This window comes from Eptesicus fuscus, chromosome 4, assembly GCF_027574615.1.
Source record: "Eptesicus fuscus isolate TK198812 chromosome 4, DD_ASM_mEF_20220401, whole genome shotgun sequence".
Taxonomy (NCBI): Eukaryota; Metazoa; Chordata; class Mammalia; order Chiroptera; family Vespertilionidae; genus Eptesicus; species Eptesicus fuscus.
Genome location: NC_072476.1, coordinates 48197711 through 48217228, shown reverse-complemented (window position 1 = coordinate 48217228; position 19518 = coordinate 48197711). Strand labels below are relative to the sequence as shown.

The 19518-nt window shown below is 42.3% G+C and overlaps 1 protein-coding gene and 1 pseudogene across 1 annotated transcript; both read left to right on the top strand.

Annotated features, from left to right (window-relative positions):
* The first annotated feature begins 860 nt into the window (after positions 1–860).
* LOC103288728 (40S ribosomal protein S4, X isoform-like) lies at positions 861–1690 on the top strand (annotated as a pseudogene).
* A 12320-nt stretch (positions 1691–14010) lies between these two features.
* TSLP (thymic stromal lymphopoietin) lies at positions 14011–19028 on the top strand. Its single transcript, XM_054714284.1, has 5 exons — positions 14011–14034; positions 14222–14346; positions 15168–15206; positions 15856–15987; positions 18138–19028. Exons 1-5 carry the CDS (start codon positions 14031–14033, stop codon positions 18249–18251), a joined length of 414 nt encoding a protein of 137 aa, XP_054570259.1. The 5' UTR covers positions 14011–14030; the 3' UTR covers positions 18252–19028.
* The last annotated feature ends 490 nt before the right edge of the window (positions 19029–19518 follow it).

The following is a 19518-nucleotide window of genomic DNA, read 5'->3' as shown; positions in this document are numbered from 1 at the left end:
TAGGAATACAAGGAAGAAATATGCTACCCATATCAATAGAAACAAATCCAGGTATGACAGTAAAAAAAGAATTGGTAGCCCTAGTCAGCTTGGCTCAGTGGATAGAGCTTCAGCCTGCAGACTGAAGGGTCCCAGGTTTGATTCCGGCCAAGGGCACATGCCTGGATTGCAGGCTCGATCCCTAGTGGGGGGCATGCAGGAGGCAGCCGATCAATGATTCTCTCCTTCTCCCTTCCTCTCTGAAGTCAATAAAGAAATATATTTTTTAAAAAGAATTGGTAAAAAGAACATTAAATAGGTAATAAAACTGTATGTCATATTATAATTAGATAGAGAAAAGATTGAGTTTGTTAAATAGAAACATAGAAAATTTTTAATCCACAATCAACTTTCTAGAGATTAAAAATGCAACATCTTCAATTAAAAATACACTGGATGGCATTAATAGCATATTAGAGTTCAGCAAGAAAAAAATGGTTAACTTGGGGATATAAAAACAGAATCAATAAAAATGAAACAGAAAATATTGGGGAAAATGCATAAGGAATCAATGAACTGCACTACAACATTGTAATTAATAATACTGTATTATATACTTAAAAGCTACTAAGAGAGGAGATCTTAAATTTCTCGCCATAAAAAAGCAATGGTAATTATTTGAAGTGATGTAGGTGTTAGGTAACACTATGGTGGTAATTATTTGCAATATACATATGTCTATCAAATCAACACTTTGTACACCTTAAACTTACATAATGTTTTATGTCAATTATATCTCAATAAAGCTGAAGGGCAGAGAACAGTGATGAAGAGAATACCTTAAAAGCAGCTAGAGGCCTCTTTCTTTGCCTAATGCAGCCATGGCTCATGGTCGCAAGAAGCATCTGAAGCGTGTAGCAGCAGCTCCAGAGCATTGGGTGCTGGATAAACTGACCAGTGTGTTTGCTACTCAGCCATCTACCTGTCTCCACAAGCTGAGAGAATGTCTCCCTCTCATCATTTCCTTAAGGAACAAACTTAAGTATGCTCTAACAAGAGATAAAGTAAAGAAGATCTGCAAGGTCTGAGCCAATATAACCTACCCTGCTGGTTCTATGGATGTCATCAGCATTGACAAGACTGGAGAGAATTTCCACCTGATCTAGAAGGGCCACTTTGCTGTCATTGTATTACACCTGAGGAGGCCAAGTACAAGTTGTGCAAAGTGAGGAAGATCTTTGTGGGCACAAAAGGAATCCCTCATCTGGTAACCCATGATGCTCGCACCATTGCTACCCTTATCCCCTCATCAAGGTGAACGACACCATTCAGATTGATTTGGAGACTGACAGAATTACTGATTGCATCAAGTTTGACACTAGTAACCTGTGTATGGTGACTGGAGGTGCTAACCTGGGAAAAACTGGCATGATCACCAACAGAGAGAGAGAGACACCCTGGTTCTTTTGATGGAGTTCATGTGAAAGATGCCAATGGCGACAGCTTTGCCACCCGGCTCTCCAACATTTTTGTAATTGGCAAAGGCAACAAACCGTGGATTTCCCTTCCCCATGGAAAGGGTATCCGCCTCACCATTGCTGAAGAGAGAGATGAGAGACTGGCAGCCAAATAGAGCAGTAGGTGAAGTGAGCTCTAGGTGACATGATTGGAAAAGTCTTTGTACTTAATTAAAGATAATACAGCGTGAAAAAAAAAAAAGCAGCTAGAGAAAAAGGATATTATATGTTCATCAATTTGTCATAAGGATAGGATAGCAGTAGATTTCTTTTTAAAAATAATTCAAGCCACTTGACTTTACAGAAAATCTTTAAAATAATGTAAAGGGGGGGGGGGATGGTTTCTATATCCAAAAAAATATATTTGAAAATTGAAGGCCAAAAATAGGTGAAGGGGAGCTTCAGACATACAAAGGCTGAAAGAATTCATTACAGCAAATCTGAACTACAAAAAAATGCCCCTAAAACCTCCTTTATTGCAGGGAAATTTGGATCTACACAGCACATAAAGAAGGGCAGAGGAAATAACTACATGAGTAAATATGCATGGTAAATTTTTCTTATTTTAAAGATCTCTTTAAAATATAATGACTCTTGTCCTCGCTGGTTTGGTTCAGTGGATAGAGTGTCAGCCTGTGGACTGAAGGGTCCCAGATTCGATTCCAGTCAAGGGGACATGCCCGGGATGCGGGCTTGATCCCCAGTAGGAGGCGTGCAGGAGGCAGCCACTCAATAATTCTCTCTCATTATTGATGTTTCTATGTCTCCATCTCCCTCTCTGAAATCAATAAAAATATATTTAATACCCTATCTAATAAAGAGGGAATATACTAATTTACCATCACACCCTCACAAAGTTGGTGATGCCCACAGCCAATAAGGAGGGAATATGCTAACTGACTGCCACGTCCTCAAAGATGGTGGCACCCACAGCCACAGATGGTGGCGTCCAGTTCCCTTAACCCCACTGGGGCGGCAGGAGCACGGCACAGCAGGGCCTGCTCCCAGGCAGGTCTGGCTGCTCCATGCACCTGCTCTGGAGTCCCCCAGTCCCCTCAGCACCCCAGCCGCCCAGAGCTGCCTTGGATGGTGACTGCCCAGCTGCCCAGGGATGCCCAAGGCTCAGGAAACCAGGGCCGGCTGAGGCTTGCGCTGCCAGCAGTGGCAGCAGCAGAGGTGTGATGAGGATGTCGCCTTCCCCTGATCACCGGTTCGCCTCTTGCCCCTGAGGGCTCCCAGACTGTGAGGGGGGGCAGGCCGGGCTGAGGAACCCCCCACTCCAGGGCATGAATTTTCATGCACCCAGCCTCTAGTATATATATAATTGACTCTTTAAATAGAGTACATAGCAGCAAATGGAGAGAAGCTAAGGGGGGGGGGAATAGAAATACACTTTTATAACACACACACTAGACATGAAATGGTATATTACTTGAAGTTAGACTATGGTAATCTAAAGATATGTACTGTAACTCGAAAGCAGCCACACACACACAACTATAAAAATAAAGCAATAAAAATAATTATTTACAAAATATAGAATTAATTTAAAAGAAAGCAGAAAAAAAAAAGAAACAAACACAAAGAAAAGATGGCAAAATAGTTTTCACTTACGGAAATGCTTCTTTTCTGCAACTTACCAGATAGATATGCATGCTATGGACTGAATGTTTGTGTCCCCCTATAGTTCAAGTGTTGAAGCCTTAACAATGCAATGGTATAGAGATGGAGCTTTTGGGTGAGGTCATGAGTTTGTGTTGCCTGCATGGTGGGTGTTGTGTCCCAGCCCTAATCAATGTCCTAAGAAAAGACACCAGACAGATGACCTCTCTGTCTACTATGTGAAGATATAGTCACGTGCAAGCCAGGAAGAGAGCGTTCACCAGAAAAAAAAAAAAAAAAAAATCAGCCAGCACCCTGACCATAGACTCCCCAGCCTTCAGAACTATGACAAATACATGTTTATTTTTAAGCTTCCTAGTTTTGTGGTGTTACGTCATAGCAGTCTGAACAGACGAAACTTAGCCTCACTCTGCAACTGAAAATAATGACTCATGAAGGTTTTCACTCCAAGCTCTTTGCAAAAGAAGATACCAATGTCTGAGGCTGCTCATTACGCAATTGCTCAGGAACACTTTCTCAGGTGCCTGTGATGCTGTGCGTTCCCCCTGAGACACCTAGTGGTGGGCAGTTTATCTGAAGATGAAAGGAGGCCTGTACACTCAGTGTTTTGCATTTTAACTAATAAGATGTACAAATGGGCCTCTCTCCATATACTCAAGGGGTTTTGTATATATTAACATCGCTTCAAGTCATCCCAGTGAGACATAAAAAGAAAACAAAATGTGTAAACAAATAGCTCTGGATCAAAGTTGGACCATATGCCTTCATCTCTAGATTTTTGTACAGACTACTAATTGACACACTAAATTTTAATTATTTTTAAATTAATAATTTTATTTATTAGTAATGAAATAATAATTTCAATTATTAACTCCTGTTTCTTTTTAAAAATCATTTATTTATAAAACAATAAAAACACACCATAGAACATTATCTGAATCTTTGGATTTACTTCTGTGCAACTAATACTTGTTGCTTAATAAATATTAAATATAATTGAGTTACATTAAGATATCAAGAGACAATGTGATATGCCCTAAACAGAATGTAGATATAAGCATCATAGATGAATTTAAATACAAGTTTTCAGCCTTGACTGAGTCGGTCAGTGGTTAAGCATTGTCCCAATATGCCAAGGTTGTGAGTTCGATCCCCCATTAGGGCACACACAAGAATCAACCCTGCCAGAGTGGCTCAGTTATTTAGCATCAACCTATGAACCAGGTCATGGTTTAATTTCTGGTCAGGGCACATGCCCCTGTTGAAGCCTCAGAGGAGGCAACCAATCAAGATTCTCTCTCATCATTGATGTTTCTATCTCTCTGTGTCCCTCTCCCTTCCTCTATGAAATGAATAAAAATATTTAAAAATATATAAATATACATATTATATGTTTTAAGAAAAGAATCAACCAATGCATAAATAAGTGGAACAACAAATCAGTGTTTCTCTCTCTTTTCCTTTCTCTCTCTCTAAAATAAAATGCATAGGTTTGAAGTTATTAAGATTATTTACAAAATATTGTCCTGTAGAAGAAATCACTTAAAGAACTGTCCTCAATAAAAAAAAAAAAAAAAACTCTGACTTTACAAAAATATGAATGAGAAAGGTAATTCAACTCATTGTATCAGACAAGTGTGGATTTAGAGGTAAAGTAAGTATTCTTCATTGAATGAAGTTACAATCTCTATATATAAAAGCCTAAGTGTTAGCTACAGCAGAATGACTAATGACCAGAACAACCGGTCACTATGATGTGCACTGACCACCAGGGGGCAGACGCTCAACACAGGAGCTCCCCCCTGGTGGTCAGTGCGCTCCCACAGGGGAAGCGCCGCTCAAGCCGGGCTCACAGCTGGCAAGCGCAGTTGCAGCAGTGGGAGCCTCTCCCAACTGCTGTAGCACTACTGAGTGGTGGTAGCAGGTGCAGCGGGCCGGGATGAACATGAGCGGCATGGCACCCAGCCCTGGTTCGGGCTCCTCCCTGGCCACCTGCCACTTGGCATACTGCTACATCCCCAAAGGGTCCCAAACTATGAGGACTGCAAGGAGAAAGAAAATTAATACCTGGATGCATTAGAGGGAAACTACAAAACACACACACACACACACACACACACACACACACACAAAGGCAGAGAACATCTTAAAAGTAGTCAAAAGAAAACCAGCAGTTGGACATCCCCCAAGGGGTCCCAGATTGTGAGAGGGTGCAGGCTGGGCTGAGGAACCGCATCCTATGCATGCATTTTGTGCACCAGGCCTCTTGTGAAGTTATCAATGGGCACATTCATCTAAAAGAATACACCTACACTACAATTCTATAAATCTCTTCTTTCAAAAAGATGAGAGTAGACTGTATTCTCTGAGATATGGAATTATTGAGGCAATTTCCTGGTTTTGTCAAATAACAAAGTACAGACAGTCCTTGGGTTATGCCAGACTCGATGTACATCATTTCGTGGTTACGTCACCATCTCCCATTTATTTATATAAAAAAAGTTCCATCATTTAGACATATGTACATATGTGCTTTATGTTTTTTATTATTCATTTACCACAAGTAAAGGTCAGGAATTGTTAACTTTCTTTTAATATATATATATTTTTTTTACTATTTCACTTCATTACTGCTGTGTATGTGTTCCATGTGAGTGACATGGGTGCTTATGTAGATGGGTTCTGACTTACAGCGAAAATTGCATTACGTCGCGCCATAGGAATGGATCTCTGACATAACCTGAGGACCTACTGTATGAAATACTTACTGTAAATCTTTGTTTTTAGATTTCATCTCTTCAAATGCATTTTACAACAACTATTCTCTAAAAGAGATTTGAACCTTTAAAACTGTTAGGCATAGATGAGAAAGGTCTTGGGGAATTTGGGAGTGTAATTAATCAATACTCCTAGGTACTTAGTGTGAATTAGGAGTTTATACTACAAATTTTGTTGAACAGAGGTGGATGTAAGAAGAGAAGGGAAAGATTCCCTTGATTTAAAGATTGTATTCATGAGAGATTACTGTTTTGGAGACACGGGACCTTAGGTGCTGGTGACAGTCTTTTTGATAAATGAATTGTACAGGTATAGAGAGTCAACAACCAAATCCATTATAAGGTTAAGTGGAATGAGCCTCTAAACCAAAGGTCTATGAATTTTTTCTATAAAAGGCCAGATAACAAATATTTTAAGTTTTTCAGGCCATATGATTTCCATTTCCACTATTCAATTCTATCTTTGCCGCGCAAAAAGAATCAGAGACAATGCTGAAAACAAAAGGTTATGGCTATGTTCCAATAAGCTTTGTTTTTAAGAACAGTGGACAAGATTTGGTCTACAGGTTATAGATTGCTGATCATCTGCTCTAAACGCCCAAGATCTTTTCTAAATGACAGTCCCACCTGAGGACATGCCCCAGGTCAAACTCTTAGACACTATATGTCTTTTTCCTTTTTAATTATCTTTATTGTTGAAGTATTACAGATGTCGCCTCTTTTTCCCCATTGACCCCTTCTAGCCCGTACCTGCTCCTCACCCCAGCCCTTCACCACACTATTCTCTGTGTTAATGGACACTATATATATCTTTGCTATCCATTTATCTTCCTCAACTTTCCACAGTCTCCTCCTTCTTTTCTTGTTTTTTTTTTCCTCCCTTCACCCTCACCATGAGTCTGGAATTCTCAGGCAACCCATTCTCAGAAAGTAGACCATAATGTAGCATGATTATAAAATGGCTGTGAGGGGTTTATTACATTTGACAGAGGAAATACTTGGAGTGATTGCCTAACTCAGATATTATTATTGATAATAGTGGGACTCACCATAGGGGAGCTACTTGGAGGACCTCAAACATACCAGATGAGAAATAAGCTAATGCCTACCACTTGACTCACATAATGGTCACTTTTCTGATGACGCTTTTATATATAAACAATGAGGGTTCAGCTACTAAGCAAGTTGCACAATAGAGTTAAGTAGGTGTGTAGCTTTCTTGCAAATCCAGTCTAACAATATTACTAGAAAAGGATGTCATTTGGCAATAAAAGGAAAACTGAAAAATTTCTTATATCTTTCACTGTTGAGAAAAGAGCAAGAACTTTTTTTTAAAAAAATTATAATTTAATTATATATTAAGGATCACTGTTTCCTCTATAAAAGTTATAGAACTAGTCTGATCCCACAAGGTAAAGGACAGGAATGTTAGCTGATGGCTTCAAGTGATCACATACTGCTGACAACTGTAGGTAACTTTATGAGTCAGGAGGCCCATAGGAAACAAATGGCACACTCAAATTGGGTAACAAAGGAATTATTTATAAAGGATATAAGTAGGGAAATCATCAATATTAATAAACTTATTATTTAAATGGTGCCACTTTTGAGGGTAAAATGAAGCTTTATTAATAAATGTTGTCAGAACAATGGATATAACCCGGATCTGGCCCAGCCAAGTTGTGATGTTTAGAATGGAACAGTAACCCCAGGCTAGCAAGAAGAAGAAGCTATTATCACCCTTAGCTGATAAAGAGACAAAGAAAGGAAATGGTTACCAGAACCTAGAATGTAGCAAGTTCTAGAGGTCAGCTAACAGGGGTTGGGGCCTTTAGGAAAGAAAAGCATGCAAGCTATTAGGAGCTAACACAAAAGGAGTGAGTGGATTAAAATCCCAATTTACTGTCCTCCTACCTTCTGAACTCTTGCCAATATTTCCAATTGGCTGAACCCAACCAGAAACTGGAGGTTTAGGGAGACTTTTCAGGGCTTTTGTCGTTTTAACACTCGGCTGGCATTGCCGGGGCATGTCCTCTCGCTGCCTTTGATTGGCATCCTCTAAGGCAGCTAGGCATCCTCTCTGGCACTCTCCCTGACTCACTTCCCTGAATTTAAACTCTCCTTGGATGAGTTAACAAGGGGTTGCCCATTCAAATACGTGCCCTCCATCGCGTTGCTTCTCACGTTCCTGAAACAGGTGAGAGTGCTTAGGTCCCAACGTGGACCAGAGGCAAGCAAAGTTGTCTAGGCTTGCGGCATAGGGCACAGGGCACTTGAATAGCGTAGCCTCTGGGGTACAAAGCAAGATAGGGAAGGGTGGAGAGTATATCTAGAGGGGAAAATAGAAGATACTATATTTACAACTATGGTAACTATCCTTGCAAAAGTATCTAAAATTGGAACTATTTTTGAACTCTGGCCTCTTCTACAACTCTTTTGAAACATTCTAAGAAAACTCAATAACTACCTTTTTATTGAAAAATCTTCTCCCTTTTTGTTTCCTATTAGATTGCAGAAAAACAGTAAAGCAAGCAAGATCTTTTACCTGCAAACAGAGTAATGACTGTAAGCACTAGGCTTTTAGGCATATACTGGAGGCCCAGTGCATAAAAATTCATGCACTGGAGCAGGGATCCCTCAGCCCGGCCTGACCCCTCTCACAGCCCGGGAGCTCTCAGGGGTAGGAGGCAACCCAGCGATCAGGAGAAGGCGATGCCCTCATCACACCTCTGCTGCTGCCACTGCTGGCAGCGCAAGCCTTGGCCAGCACTGGTTACCTGAGCCTCGGGCATCCTGGGTGGCTGGGCAGCCGCTACCCAAGGCTTGCCTGTGCCTTGGGCCCATCCTGGGTGGATGGGGGGCTGAGGGGACTTGGGGACTCTGGAGGCAGGCACACAGAGTGGCCAGACCCACGTGGGGGTGGGCCCGGTCATGCCATGTGCCTGCCATCCTGGCGGGGCTGAGGTGACTGGCACCGTCATCTTGTGGCTGTGGGTGCCGCCATCTTTGGAGGCGTGGCAGTCAATTAACATATTCCCTCCTTATTGGCTGTGGGAGCCCCCATCTTTTGTGAGGGTGTGATGGTCAATTAGCATATTCCCTCTTTATTAGATAGGATTTAGTCTCTTTCACTCCCTGATCCATAGGCTGACCATGCAGGTATCACTGGCCTGAACATGAAACAAAGTAAAAGGTATGTTTTTCACATTTGTCATAGTTAACTCACTTCACTTTCTGGTCTACAAATCTCCCCAAAGAATACTAGAGGATGTATGGAATTTGATGAATCAATGGTTCAGACCAACAAAAGGCTGCTTTAGTGCAAATGTACAATGCAAAATTAATGGGTCAAATAGATATGTAGCTGCTGCATTGACCTCACATTGACATACTTTACATTATATAAATACTGTACCTAACTATGAACAATGTAGGTAAAATTTCAAGAGAGAAAAAATGTTTACCCTTGCAAAGTATAGCCCTTCCTTTTTGGATAAGTATACAAAAGCCAAGAGGTAGAGTGATTATATAACCAGCAATCTCTTTACTTCCAATCCTCCCAAAAAAAACACCCATCTGCTGGGGAAAGTCCATTGTTACACTTTCTAAAATATTACCAAGATAAGGTTGGCATCATCCATGTTTCTTACTCCACTGAAGGAAATCTCTTACATTTCATCAAGAGGTTTCCCATTTTCTCAACCTACCTGGTATCCATTCCATTTTTAAGTCCAAAGACTTTATGATTTAATACATTTTTAAAATACAGAATCCTTTTCCCTCTCCCAGTCAACTTCAATCTACTTAAATTTTCATGACAGTTTAAAGAAGAGGAAGAAGGAAGTAAATTTAAAAAGGGGGGGGGGAGATAAGGAAATGAAAAACAAAGGGAACCATTACTTTAAAAAAATAAAATATTAAGGAAATAAGTGAATGACAGATCTTTCTAGTTAGGGTAGGAGAAAAGAGAGTTGTGTCGTAGGTCATTTTCTGGTCCATTCATGGGTGAGAGAATTGCATAAGCTCTCTGAGTAATCACAAAGTGATACAAATGATCTCACTTCAATTCTTGACATAATCTAGGATTTCCCAAACTACACATGTAGATACTGTTCACACATTCAGCATTTGAACAAATGAAAAGAGAGGGAAAATGAGAAGCTCTTTAGCCCATCATGAAATTTCAGAGATGCCCTTACCTGAATGGTTACCACAGGCAAGGCATTAGTAGATTATAGGATGGTGGCAGCAAAAAGCTAGAAAAAGGAATCTTTTTAGAGAGATTCTTTTAATAGGAAATTATTTGCTTCCTGACAATGGTCTTAAAAGAAAGTTAATATACTTCAACTTATTGAGTATCTTTAATTATCTATTATTAAATACAGCATATAAGACTAGGACCTATGGTGGCTATGATGATGACCACAGTCCTAAGGAAAAAAATGGTTTCCCTAATAAACTTGTAGAGCCCATCTTATGTTCTTCTTTGCAATGACTGGAAGATCAGAACTCACTTTTGAACTTGTCTTAATTCTCCAGTTCTTAATAATGTTTTCCTATGGCATTCCTTGTAACTGAGCCTCACCTTCTTTATTTTTATCCTTTATTTTGCCTCATCTTGACTGTTTTTTACCTTCTTGCACCAATGAAATTATTGCGCATCACTTCAAATGTCTTTGGAAAAAGTAAATGGATATTGAACAAATACCTAAATATAAAACATTGCTTATTTCTAAAGAAACTCAGTCTAATAAATAAATAAAGTAGAAAGTATTTTTGAAATATTACATAATGAATTGAGGTCGTAAGAGGGAAGTCCAAGATAAATATGGCTTAAAGGAAAATGAGGTCACAGCCAGGTAGGAGACCACTTTTGAGTAGATGGCCAGTGAAATGAGCATGGAATAACAGGAGAAAGTTAAAATCTGAGGGTGTGAGGGCTGAAAGAACAAAGATTAGGGCACACTTAGAGCATGTTTACTTTAGATACAATTTGGAGATAAGGGTAGAAAGACAGCATAGAGCAAGCATGTCAAACTCAAAGGCTAACATGGGCCAGATAAACAGGTTTAAGTTCATGTGAGCCACAAAAAAACAAAAGCTTCAATTTTCATAGAAACGTAGTTTTATTTTGATAGAGACATGCTGAATACAAAGGGCTGAAATAAAGAGTAATCGTTAACATAAAATAATAGAACATTTTTTTCTTTTATTTATTTATTTAATTTATTAATTTTTTTTATTGAGGTATTATATGTGTACATATCTTACATTACCCCACACCCATACATGCCCTCACCCCCCAGAGTTTTGCATCCATTGTTAAATAATAGAACATTTTAATATTTTTTTCTTGAACGTTAACTTACCAGACACTGAATAACTGCACAAATTAATAAGTGTAACGCAAATAACCTATTTTTCTTGTTCTCCGAAAGTAAAATATTTCCTGTTGTGCACACCAAACAAGTCAATCCAAGACTAATGACCTGGCAATCGGCTACTAAAATATTCGCTGCTAGTATTAGTGGAGAGAAATAATTCGCCTGCGCGCGTAAGGCGGGTAAAGGAAGTGAATGCAACACGATTATAGTAATCAGTCATTAGCGAATGTAGTAGTTCGTTATTAATAATTATGTATAACAGGATATTGTAAAAATTAAGTCACGCAATTTTTATTATAATGTTTCTTACGTACCGTTATATTGGCTGGGCTGCAAAAATATTCATTGTGGGCTCCATGCAACCTGCGAGTTTGACATGCTTGGCACAGAGCCAAGAGGGGAGAGATGATTGTAAATGGCAAGGCAACTGGGAGTCTACCAAGAGTTTTTAAGCAGAAATGTGATATAATTGGAGTGATTTAAGAGGTCACACAATTACAGACAAAGAAATAGGGGGTCCCAGAGACAAATGTTTAGCAGTGTGTTTAACAGTCTAAGAGCCATCCTCTAGAATGCCTGAGGAGGGGGCGCCCTGTCTGCCTCATCTCGAAGTTGCCTTAGATGTAATGTTTTAAAGGAAGAAATAAAGAAAAGGAGGCAGCTCGGTTACACCCTAGAAAAATGGAAATATAACCTCAGCCAGGGACGCCTTTCTTCTGTTACTGCCCCACCAGCATACCTTCACCCAGGGAAGAGATCTGTGACTTCATCTCCTGTCTGCCTGTCCAATGTCCGGCTGTCCACCAGGAACACCTCTAATATCACAAAAGATGGTTTGGGCATCATCCCAGGACACCCTGACAAATTGGTGGTGGGGGCGGGGGAGCTTCTTTACCAAAGGATGCTGCCTGGCATTCAGCCCTAGACTTCCAGGATGCCAGAAAAGCCCACCTTTGAAGTCAGCGGTGAATCTGAGGCTTTCCCACGCTGCTGTTAGAGCCACAACCTTTATCCTCAGGCCTTAACCAGAGAACTGGGTCTGGCTGTGTGGGTACAGCTGCTGAGCGCCTTCTATGGAAAAAAAATTCACTTCTGGCTCGAGTCCCAACCCCCAACACGGAGACTGGGCTTTTTTTTTCTCTGCCCTTGCCACCCCTCCTCTTGTGCCCAGGTGCCTTGTGGCCTGTGACATTTGCCAGGACTCACGCGGGTCACCCTGCCTTGGGGGCTCCGGTGATGACTACCAGGAACTTCCCAAGGACCAGGGCTCTTCAGGCTCCGACAGGAAAAAGGGGAGGGGGGAGGAGGGAGGAGAACTGGGCGTCAGGAGAGCCGGGGCGGCCGGGGGTCAAGCTCAGGAGAGCGGGATTAGTCCTGTAGCAGCCTGCTAAGAGGCGGGCTTTCGTCCTTTTAACACGCTGCTGGCATTGCCAGAGCCACAGGCGGCTAGGCATCCTCTCTGGCACTCTCCCTGACTCACTTCCCTGAATTTAAACTCTCCTTGGCTGAGTTAACAAGGGGTTGCCAGTTCACATACGTGCCCTCCATCGCGTTGCTTCTCGCGTTCCTGAAACAGGTGAGGGTGCTCAGGTCCCAGCGTGGACCTGAGGCAAGCAAAGTTGTCCAGGCTTGCGGCGCGGGGTGCAGGGCGCTGGACTAGCGCAGCCTCTGGGATCGCGGCGCGCTGGACAGCACCTTCCCGCCGCGCCGTCTGGTCCCACTGCTGGAGTCTAGCGTCCTAGCTCTTAGGTTTGGCCTGAGGGGTGAGCCTGGGAAGGTGACTGGACGCTGGCGTTAGTGGTCTGAAACCTGTGGAAGTACTAGAGGAGACCATCGCCCCTGAGATCCCCACCCCCACCCCCGCCAGCCCGAAATTTTTAAGGGTGCTTTGACCATCAGACTTTTCCCCACTCACTTCAGCATTTTCTCGTTCCTGCCTCTTAAGATTCTGGTCACTATTGCACATTTAATCCATTCACACGGAAACTCAGCCCAAGCCTCAGGTTGCACCCACACTTTAAAGCATCCCATTAAGCCAGCACATGGGTTTTCTCAGTGGCCGCAGGAGAGGGAAAGCAACAGTTGAAATTGGCCAAAGGAAATGCTCAGTGTGTGTGGCATGAACCCAGTCCTCAGAGTGGATGCTGTTTGGGGGTATTTTTTCCATCAAGAAAGGGGCTTGTTGTTGCCGAAACCGGTTTGGCTCAGTGGATAGAGCGTCGGTCTGAGGACTGGAGGGTCCCGGGTTCGATTCCGGTCAAAGGACATGTACATTGGTTGTGGGCACATCCCCCGGTGGGGGGTGTGCAGGAGGCAGCTGGTCGATGTCTCTCTCTCATCGATGTTTCTAGCTCTCTATCCCTCTCCCTTCCTCTCTGTGAAAAATCAATAAAATATATTTAAAAAAAAAAAAGAAAAAGAAAGGGGCTTGTTGGAAATGGCCCTGTAGAAAAAAGGTGTGGGTATCTCTTTTTTAAAGCACATACAGGCACATATCAAGGATTTAGGGCAAAGATCAAAGGAGGAGAGGGAAATTCCTGCTTATTTTACTAAGGTTAAAATTCCATAGATTTGGCTAGTCCTATTTTTTTTTTCTTTCATGTCATCAATTCAGAATTCTATGAAGGAAGCAAATGACATCAAGGAAAATCATTGGCCTAGGAGAAAAGGGCCCGTAGGCGTTTAGGTATTATATATGTGGAGCCAAAAGGCTCTGGAGCATCAGGGAGACTCCAACCTAAGGCAACAGCATGGGTGAATATGGGCTTCTGTACACTGGGACTAAGAGGCAAAGAGTAGTTAGTGCCTGGGCACTTGCCTCTAAGGCTGGCCTTGCATATCTAGAGGCAGTTCAGTGAGGGTGGAAAGAGTTTAATGTGAAACTGGGGTGGAACTGGGTTTTCAAATACATTGCCTGATGCCTTATTATTTGTTCTGTCAGTTTTTTTCAGGAAGATCTTCACTTTGCAACTGGTAGGGTTGGTGCTAACCAGCAATTTCACTGATTGTGACTTTGAGAAGATTAGAATGGATTACCAGAACATCATTTCTAATGACCTGACGAGGGTAAGTGAAGAAACCTTTTTAAAAACAATGTGTTTTCATCAGAAGAGTACACACACACACACACACACACACCACAATTTTACTTTCAAAAGAAAGAAAAATAATATTGGGAAAAGATCATGACCCAATATTATGTCAAAAAAAAACTTTTGAAAGTGGTATTGAAATATATCTGCTTCTAAAATGACAACCTAGAAAGTGTCACACATTAAGTGTGCAGATGCTGATGAGGAGCAGATACTGATAGGTAACACATGATCCGTCAGGAAGAGAGTAGAGTAAAAGAGGGAATCCTTGTGAGCTGAGTCCTAACCAGTGAGGATGCCCTTCAGGTCTGTCTCATGTTCTAGATGCCGTGGGATGCCACGATGGGATAAGATGTGCTTCAGATTGTTTAGAACACAGTAGTAGTCGTTCCCTTAATTATTCTAATCTCTGGATAGACCCTGCATGTGTGAAATGCGTGCATGGCTCGCTCTAGGACAGACGTGGGCATTCGAAAGTGGCATGTTGCGCTCATGTGCAGCCCTGCTTTGTATGCAGGTACACAGGTGTGCCTGCTTTGGTGGGGGGGAGGAGTCTCCCTCCAGGACCAGGATCCATTTGATATTGTTTCGGATAGCAGAATCTTCAGATCTGAAGATTCCCGATGCTTCACTACTCTGTCCATGACAAGAACAGATGCATAGGAAAGAAGTGCGGAAGTAGAAACTGCTCTCGGGGCACCTTGCACCCCTGGGAGCGACAGCGGGGTGGTGGGGTTTCTCCTGTGAGCACGTCTTTACCCTCTCCTCGGATGCTTTTTCCCCCCTTTCTTCCAGTGTGCCCACTGCGACGCCACCGTCAGCTGTGACGATCAGGTGAGTAGCTGCCCGGGGCTCCCGGCTTTCAATCCAGAGAGACGCCAGGCATCCCGGGGAGGGGCACCCAGCCGGGGGCAGAGCCCCGGGCGGGCGGTAGTTGGGCTCCCAGGCGACGCCGACCCGGCCAGGAAAACGGGGCTGCCGGGACGTCTGGGCTGGTGCCCAGCTGGGGACCCACGTCTGTCCCAATTTAGGGCGAGGAAGTCTCTCTCGAAACCCAGCGGGATTCCGGAAGAGGCTCCCGGCCCCCCACCCCCACGAAAGGGAAGGCAAATAGGAAACTGGGATGGGGCAGGACGTCAGGGGCACACCCTTCACCCTCCCCCCGGGGGCGGGGCGGTACCTCCGCCCGCGGCGCCGCCTCCCGGCAGTCCCCCGGCCCCGCGCCTCGGACGCGGCGAGCGGCGGCGCAGCAGGTCCTCTCTCCTCCGCGCCTTCTGCTCCTCTCCCGAGGCCCCCTTCTGCGTCCGCTTTAGCCCTCTCCCCACCCGAGTCCCATTTGTCGCGCCCCCGGTTCCTTCCCACCTCCCCCGCTGCCCCTTCCACTCATTGCTTACCGACTCTATTTCGCTGTTTTTTTATAACCCTACCCCCCACCCCCCACCCCACCCCCTGGCATGTTCTCCTTTCCTCGGAAACGTCGCAGCCGGATTGCCTCACCAAAATCGAGCACCTCACCTTCCATCCTACCCCCGGCTGCAAGTCACTCCCCGAGGGATTAACCAGAAGAACGGAAGCTACGCTCAAAAACTCTTGCCCAGGCTACTCCCCAACGCAGGTAAGCCAGCGTAAAGCGCTCTCGCTTTTTTATATCTTGGCGCTAACCTCGAATTCAAGAGGGGCTATTCGTGCCAGTGCACAAGTCTGTGGTTTTTATTCAGGTTCTATCTTTTGGAGAGCACGTGAGCCGGAGCTGTAGATTGTCAGTTAGTCCTAGGTTGATAGATACCTCGACCGAAACCCACTTATGTCTAGGGTTCTGATTCTTTTTACAGAAGTGTGGTTCTAAGCCTTAGGCGAGTGTGGAGCCTCCCACATATGTCAGAATGTCACCTGGCTGCCTGAGCATGGGAGGTTACTGGCCCAAAACGCCAATTCCCAGGGACCCAACCTAGACCTTCCAAAATCACAGTCCCTGTGTATGGATGGGCTTCTTATGAGATGTTTGCCCATTCTACAATTTGAGCAGCATTGCTGAGGCTTATCACTTAGTAATTGTGCGTTCTTTCTTAAAATGATAAGTCATACATCAAGTCTTCACCCTGTGTTTGCTTAATTGCTTGTATGGGTGGTATTGCCGCCTCTTTACATGGTGGCTTTTGCATGTGCAGTTACATGCATTTGAATGGATGCGTAACTTTAAATATGGAAAACAGTAGTGCAGAGTTAGGAGCAGGAAGTCTGGAGACAGTCTTGCGTGACTTTGAATCCTAGCCCCATGACTTCTAACTGTGAAAACTTGGATAAATTACTTAGCCTCGGTGTGCTCAGTTTCTTCTGCAAAATGAGGATCATATTGACAGTCCCACCTGGAGTGTTTATAAGGATTAAATGAGTAGGTATTAGTAAAAGCACTTGGAACGGTGCCTGGCATGTGACTAGTACTCAGTAAGTGTTTATTTCAGCATGTAAGTGAAGCAGAGGATTTATCTTCTGGATGACAAATTTTTAAAAGACAAAGAGAAACAAGTGCAGATATGTATGATTGCTATCTATTAACCAATGGACTCTATCAGCCTGCACACTGAGGAGTCTGTGTGGCAAAGGCTGTCACTTTTTCAGGGATTGGAGATTGAAGCCATAGGGTGATTCTGGCTACATGTGAAAAACTGGTTTGGTTCTATCCCTTCTATCAAGGAGACTCTAGTAAACCTACAGATGGCCACAGTGAAGTTTATCCAGGCAAGGAGAGCATAGAGAACAGGCTAGATCAAGTTCCGGACAGTAAGAAAGGGAGAGTCTGAAGTACTTTTTTAAAATTTTATCTTTATTGTTGAAAGTATTACAGATGTCTCCCTTTCTTCCCCCATTGACTACCTCCTCCTTACTCCCATCCCCTCCCCAGGACCTCACCCCACTATTGTTTGTGTCCATGAGTTATGCATGTAAGTTCTTTGGTTGATCTCTTCCCTCCCCCACAATTCTCTCTTTATTCAAGCCTGAGGAAAGAGCCTAAGACCAATAATACTGACTTGTGATTTAGCAAATTTTAGATTCTAAGATTTTTGCTTATAACCTGGTAAATTTTCTTGACCCAAATATTGTGTATATAGGAGGTCCACTCTGTCACGACTCAAGAGTAATTTAGATGGAGGAAAACACCAAAATATCATTGCAATCTTTTTCCTTTAAATTTAGTCTCCTCTTCAGAAAAACCTTCAGGTGTCTGTGGCACAACTCAGTGGTAGAAGGGATGGAAGGCAGGGGAATCCTGAATTCTATCTGTAAAGAAGATGTAGATGTGTCCTATTTTAGAGGAACTTACGATCTTGTCAAGGAGGTCATGAAGTCACCAACTTATTCACTTATTTAGTCATTCAACAAATATTCAATGTGTCCTATGTATAAGACATTCTGCTCTGCTCAACACTATGGGGAATACCCATGATGCAATAATAAAATTTAAAAAAAGCATTTAAGTGAGAGCCAAGATAAATTAAACACACTGTGAAACACTAGAAGAGTTTCCAACAGAAAGGTCTGAGCAATTAGCAGAAGCCTTGTAAAGGAGGTGGTGCTTGGCCTTGGAGCATGAGTAAGTGGGTGGAAAAATGGGAGGGCATTCCTCTGTAGAAAGCACACAGGCCCAGACAGTAAGCAGATGTTAGGGGAATACATTGAGAAATAGGTTTGCATAGAGAAGACAATGTATCCTGCCATTAAAGATAGTGACAATTAATTTTAATTACTGATTCTCTTATTCCACAGAAAAATAATACCCAGGCAATGAAGAAAAGGAAGAAAAGAGAAGACAAAATAAATGAATGCCAGAAAATAGTCTCAAACTTAATAGGATTGTGGGGTCGTTTCATGCGTTTTTAATAGAGACAAAGTGAACCTTCATTGAAGTCATATTTCATAGAAACAAAATAAATCATCCTTATTAGGTAGATGGAATGTTAATTCTATGACGTTTAAAAGATCACTACTAGTTATTTTTTTAATTACAGAAGGGTTTCTTAACTTATTTTTGTAAGCTTTTATTGTTTAATATTGGTTTATAATGTGGGGGAGATATTACCCCTCAAATGTCAGGGACACTTCAGTAGCATTGATGTCTGAGCCACTGGCTTTGTGACAGTAATTCTCAGCTGGAACTACATGGGCCTTATTCAAGGGAAGAATCTAAAAGTATAGTAGAAGGAGAGCTATCTCCCTTCTAAAAGAAAAAAAAAAATTGAACTCAAGAGCATATGAACCTTTGTTTAAAAGGCAGGCATTTCTTTCATACTAAAAATTTACAAAAGAAGGAAATACGTAGAAGCAAAATGGTACGCACAAAAAGCTGTACATATAGTGGAGCAATTTGAAAGAATTTCATATTAATATTGTGAAAATATTTAAGTTACATTTTAAAAATTATGCAACAGATAAGAGTGGTATATGCAAGCAGATCTTGAAGAAGTGCATTTGTTAAAGCTAAAATAATATATATTTTTAAACTTATGGAATACATTTTTAATTTATTGTATAAGCACTTTTTATTTTTTTATTAAATTTATTGGGATGACATTGGTCAAAATGAACAGTAAGCACTTTTTAAAATGTACATATTGTTTTGTTATTGACATGGTACCTTTCTTAATAAAATAATTCTCAAATTCATTTAGTATGAATGTGTTATTTTATGTAGCTAGATGATTTTCACCTACACATTTTTCTAGGGGCTTCACTTTTCTGCAACTCTTTCCCTCCCCTGATCCTTAGAGCCCATTGACTACTTCCCTCCTGCCCTGTGCTGCTATAGAGAATATTTGGGAATAGATAAGTGGCATCAGGATACTTTCCAAAAATTCTTTTCTTAGATCATGTCTGTAGTCTTTCCTAGTTTCCCAGGTGGACTTCACACCTGAAAGAGACAAAGGAGGCAAAGGTAAACAAGAGATGTTAACATTCTCTGAACACTGATGCAAGCTAGGGCCACAGGCACCCTCTCACTTCCCCTTGACTCAATGCTCTGAACATCAGTGGGAGGGACCAACCTAGCTCTAACACTCAAGGCCACGAGGGAGCAGATAGGAATACATTGATTTGTCCTTTAAGTGTAAACTTCCTCCCCCAACCCCTCCCCACCATTGCCCTGAGGGAT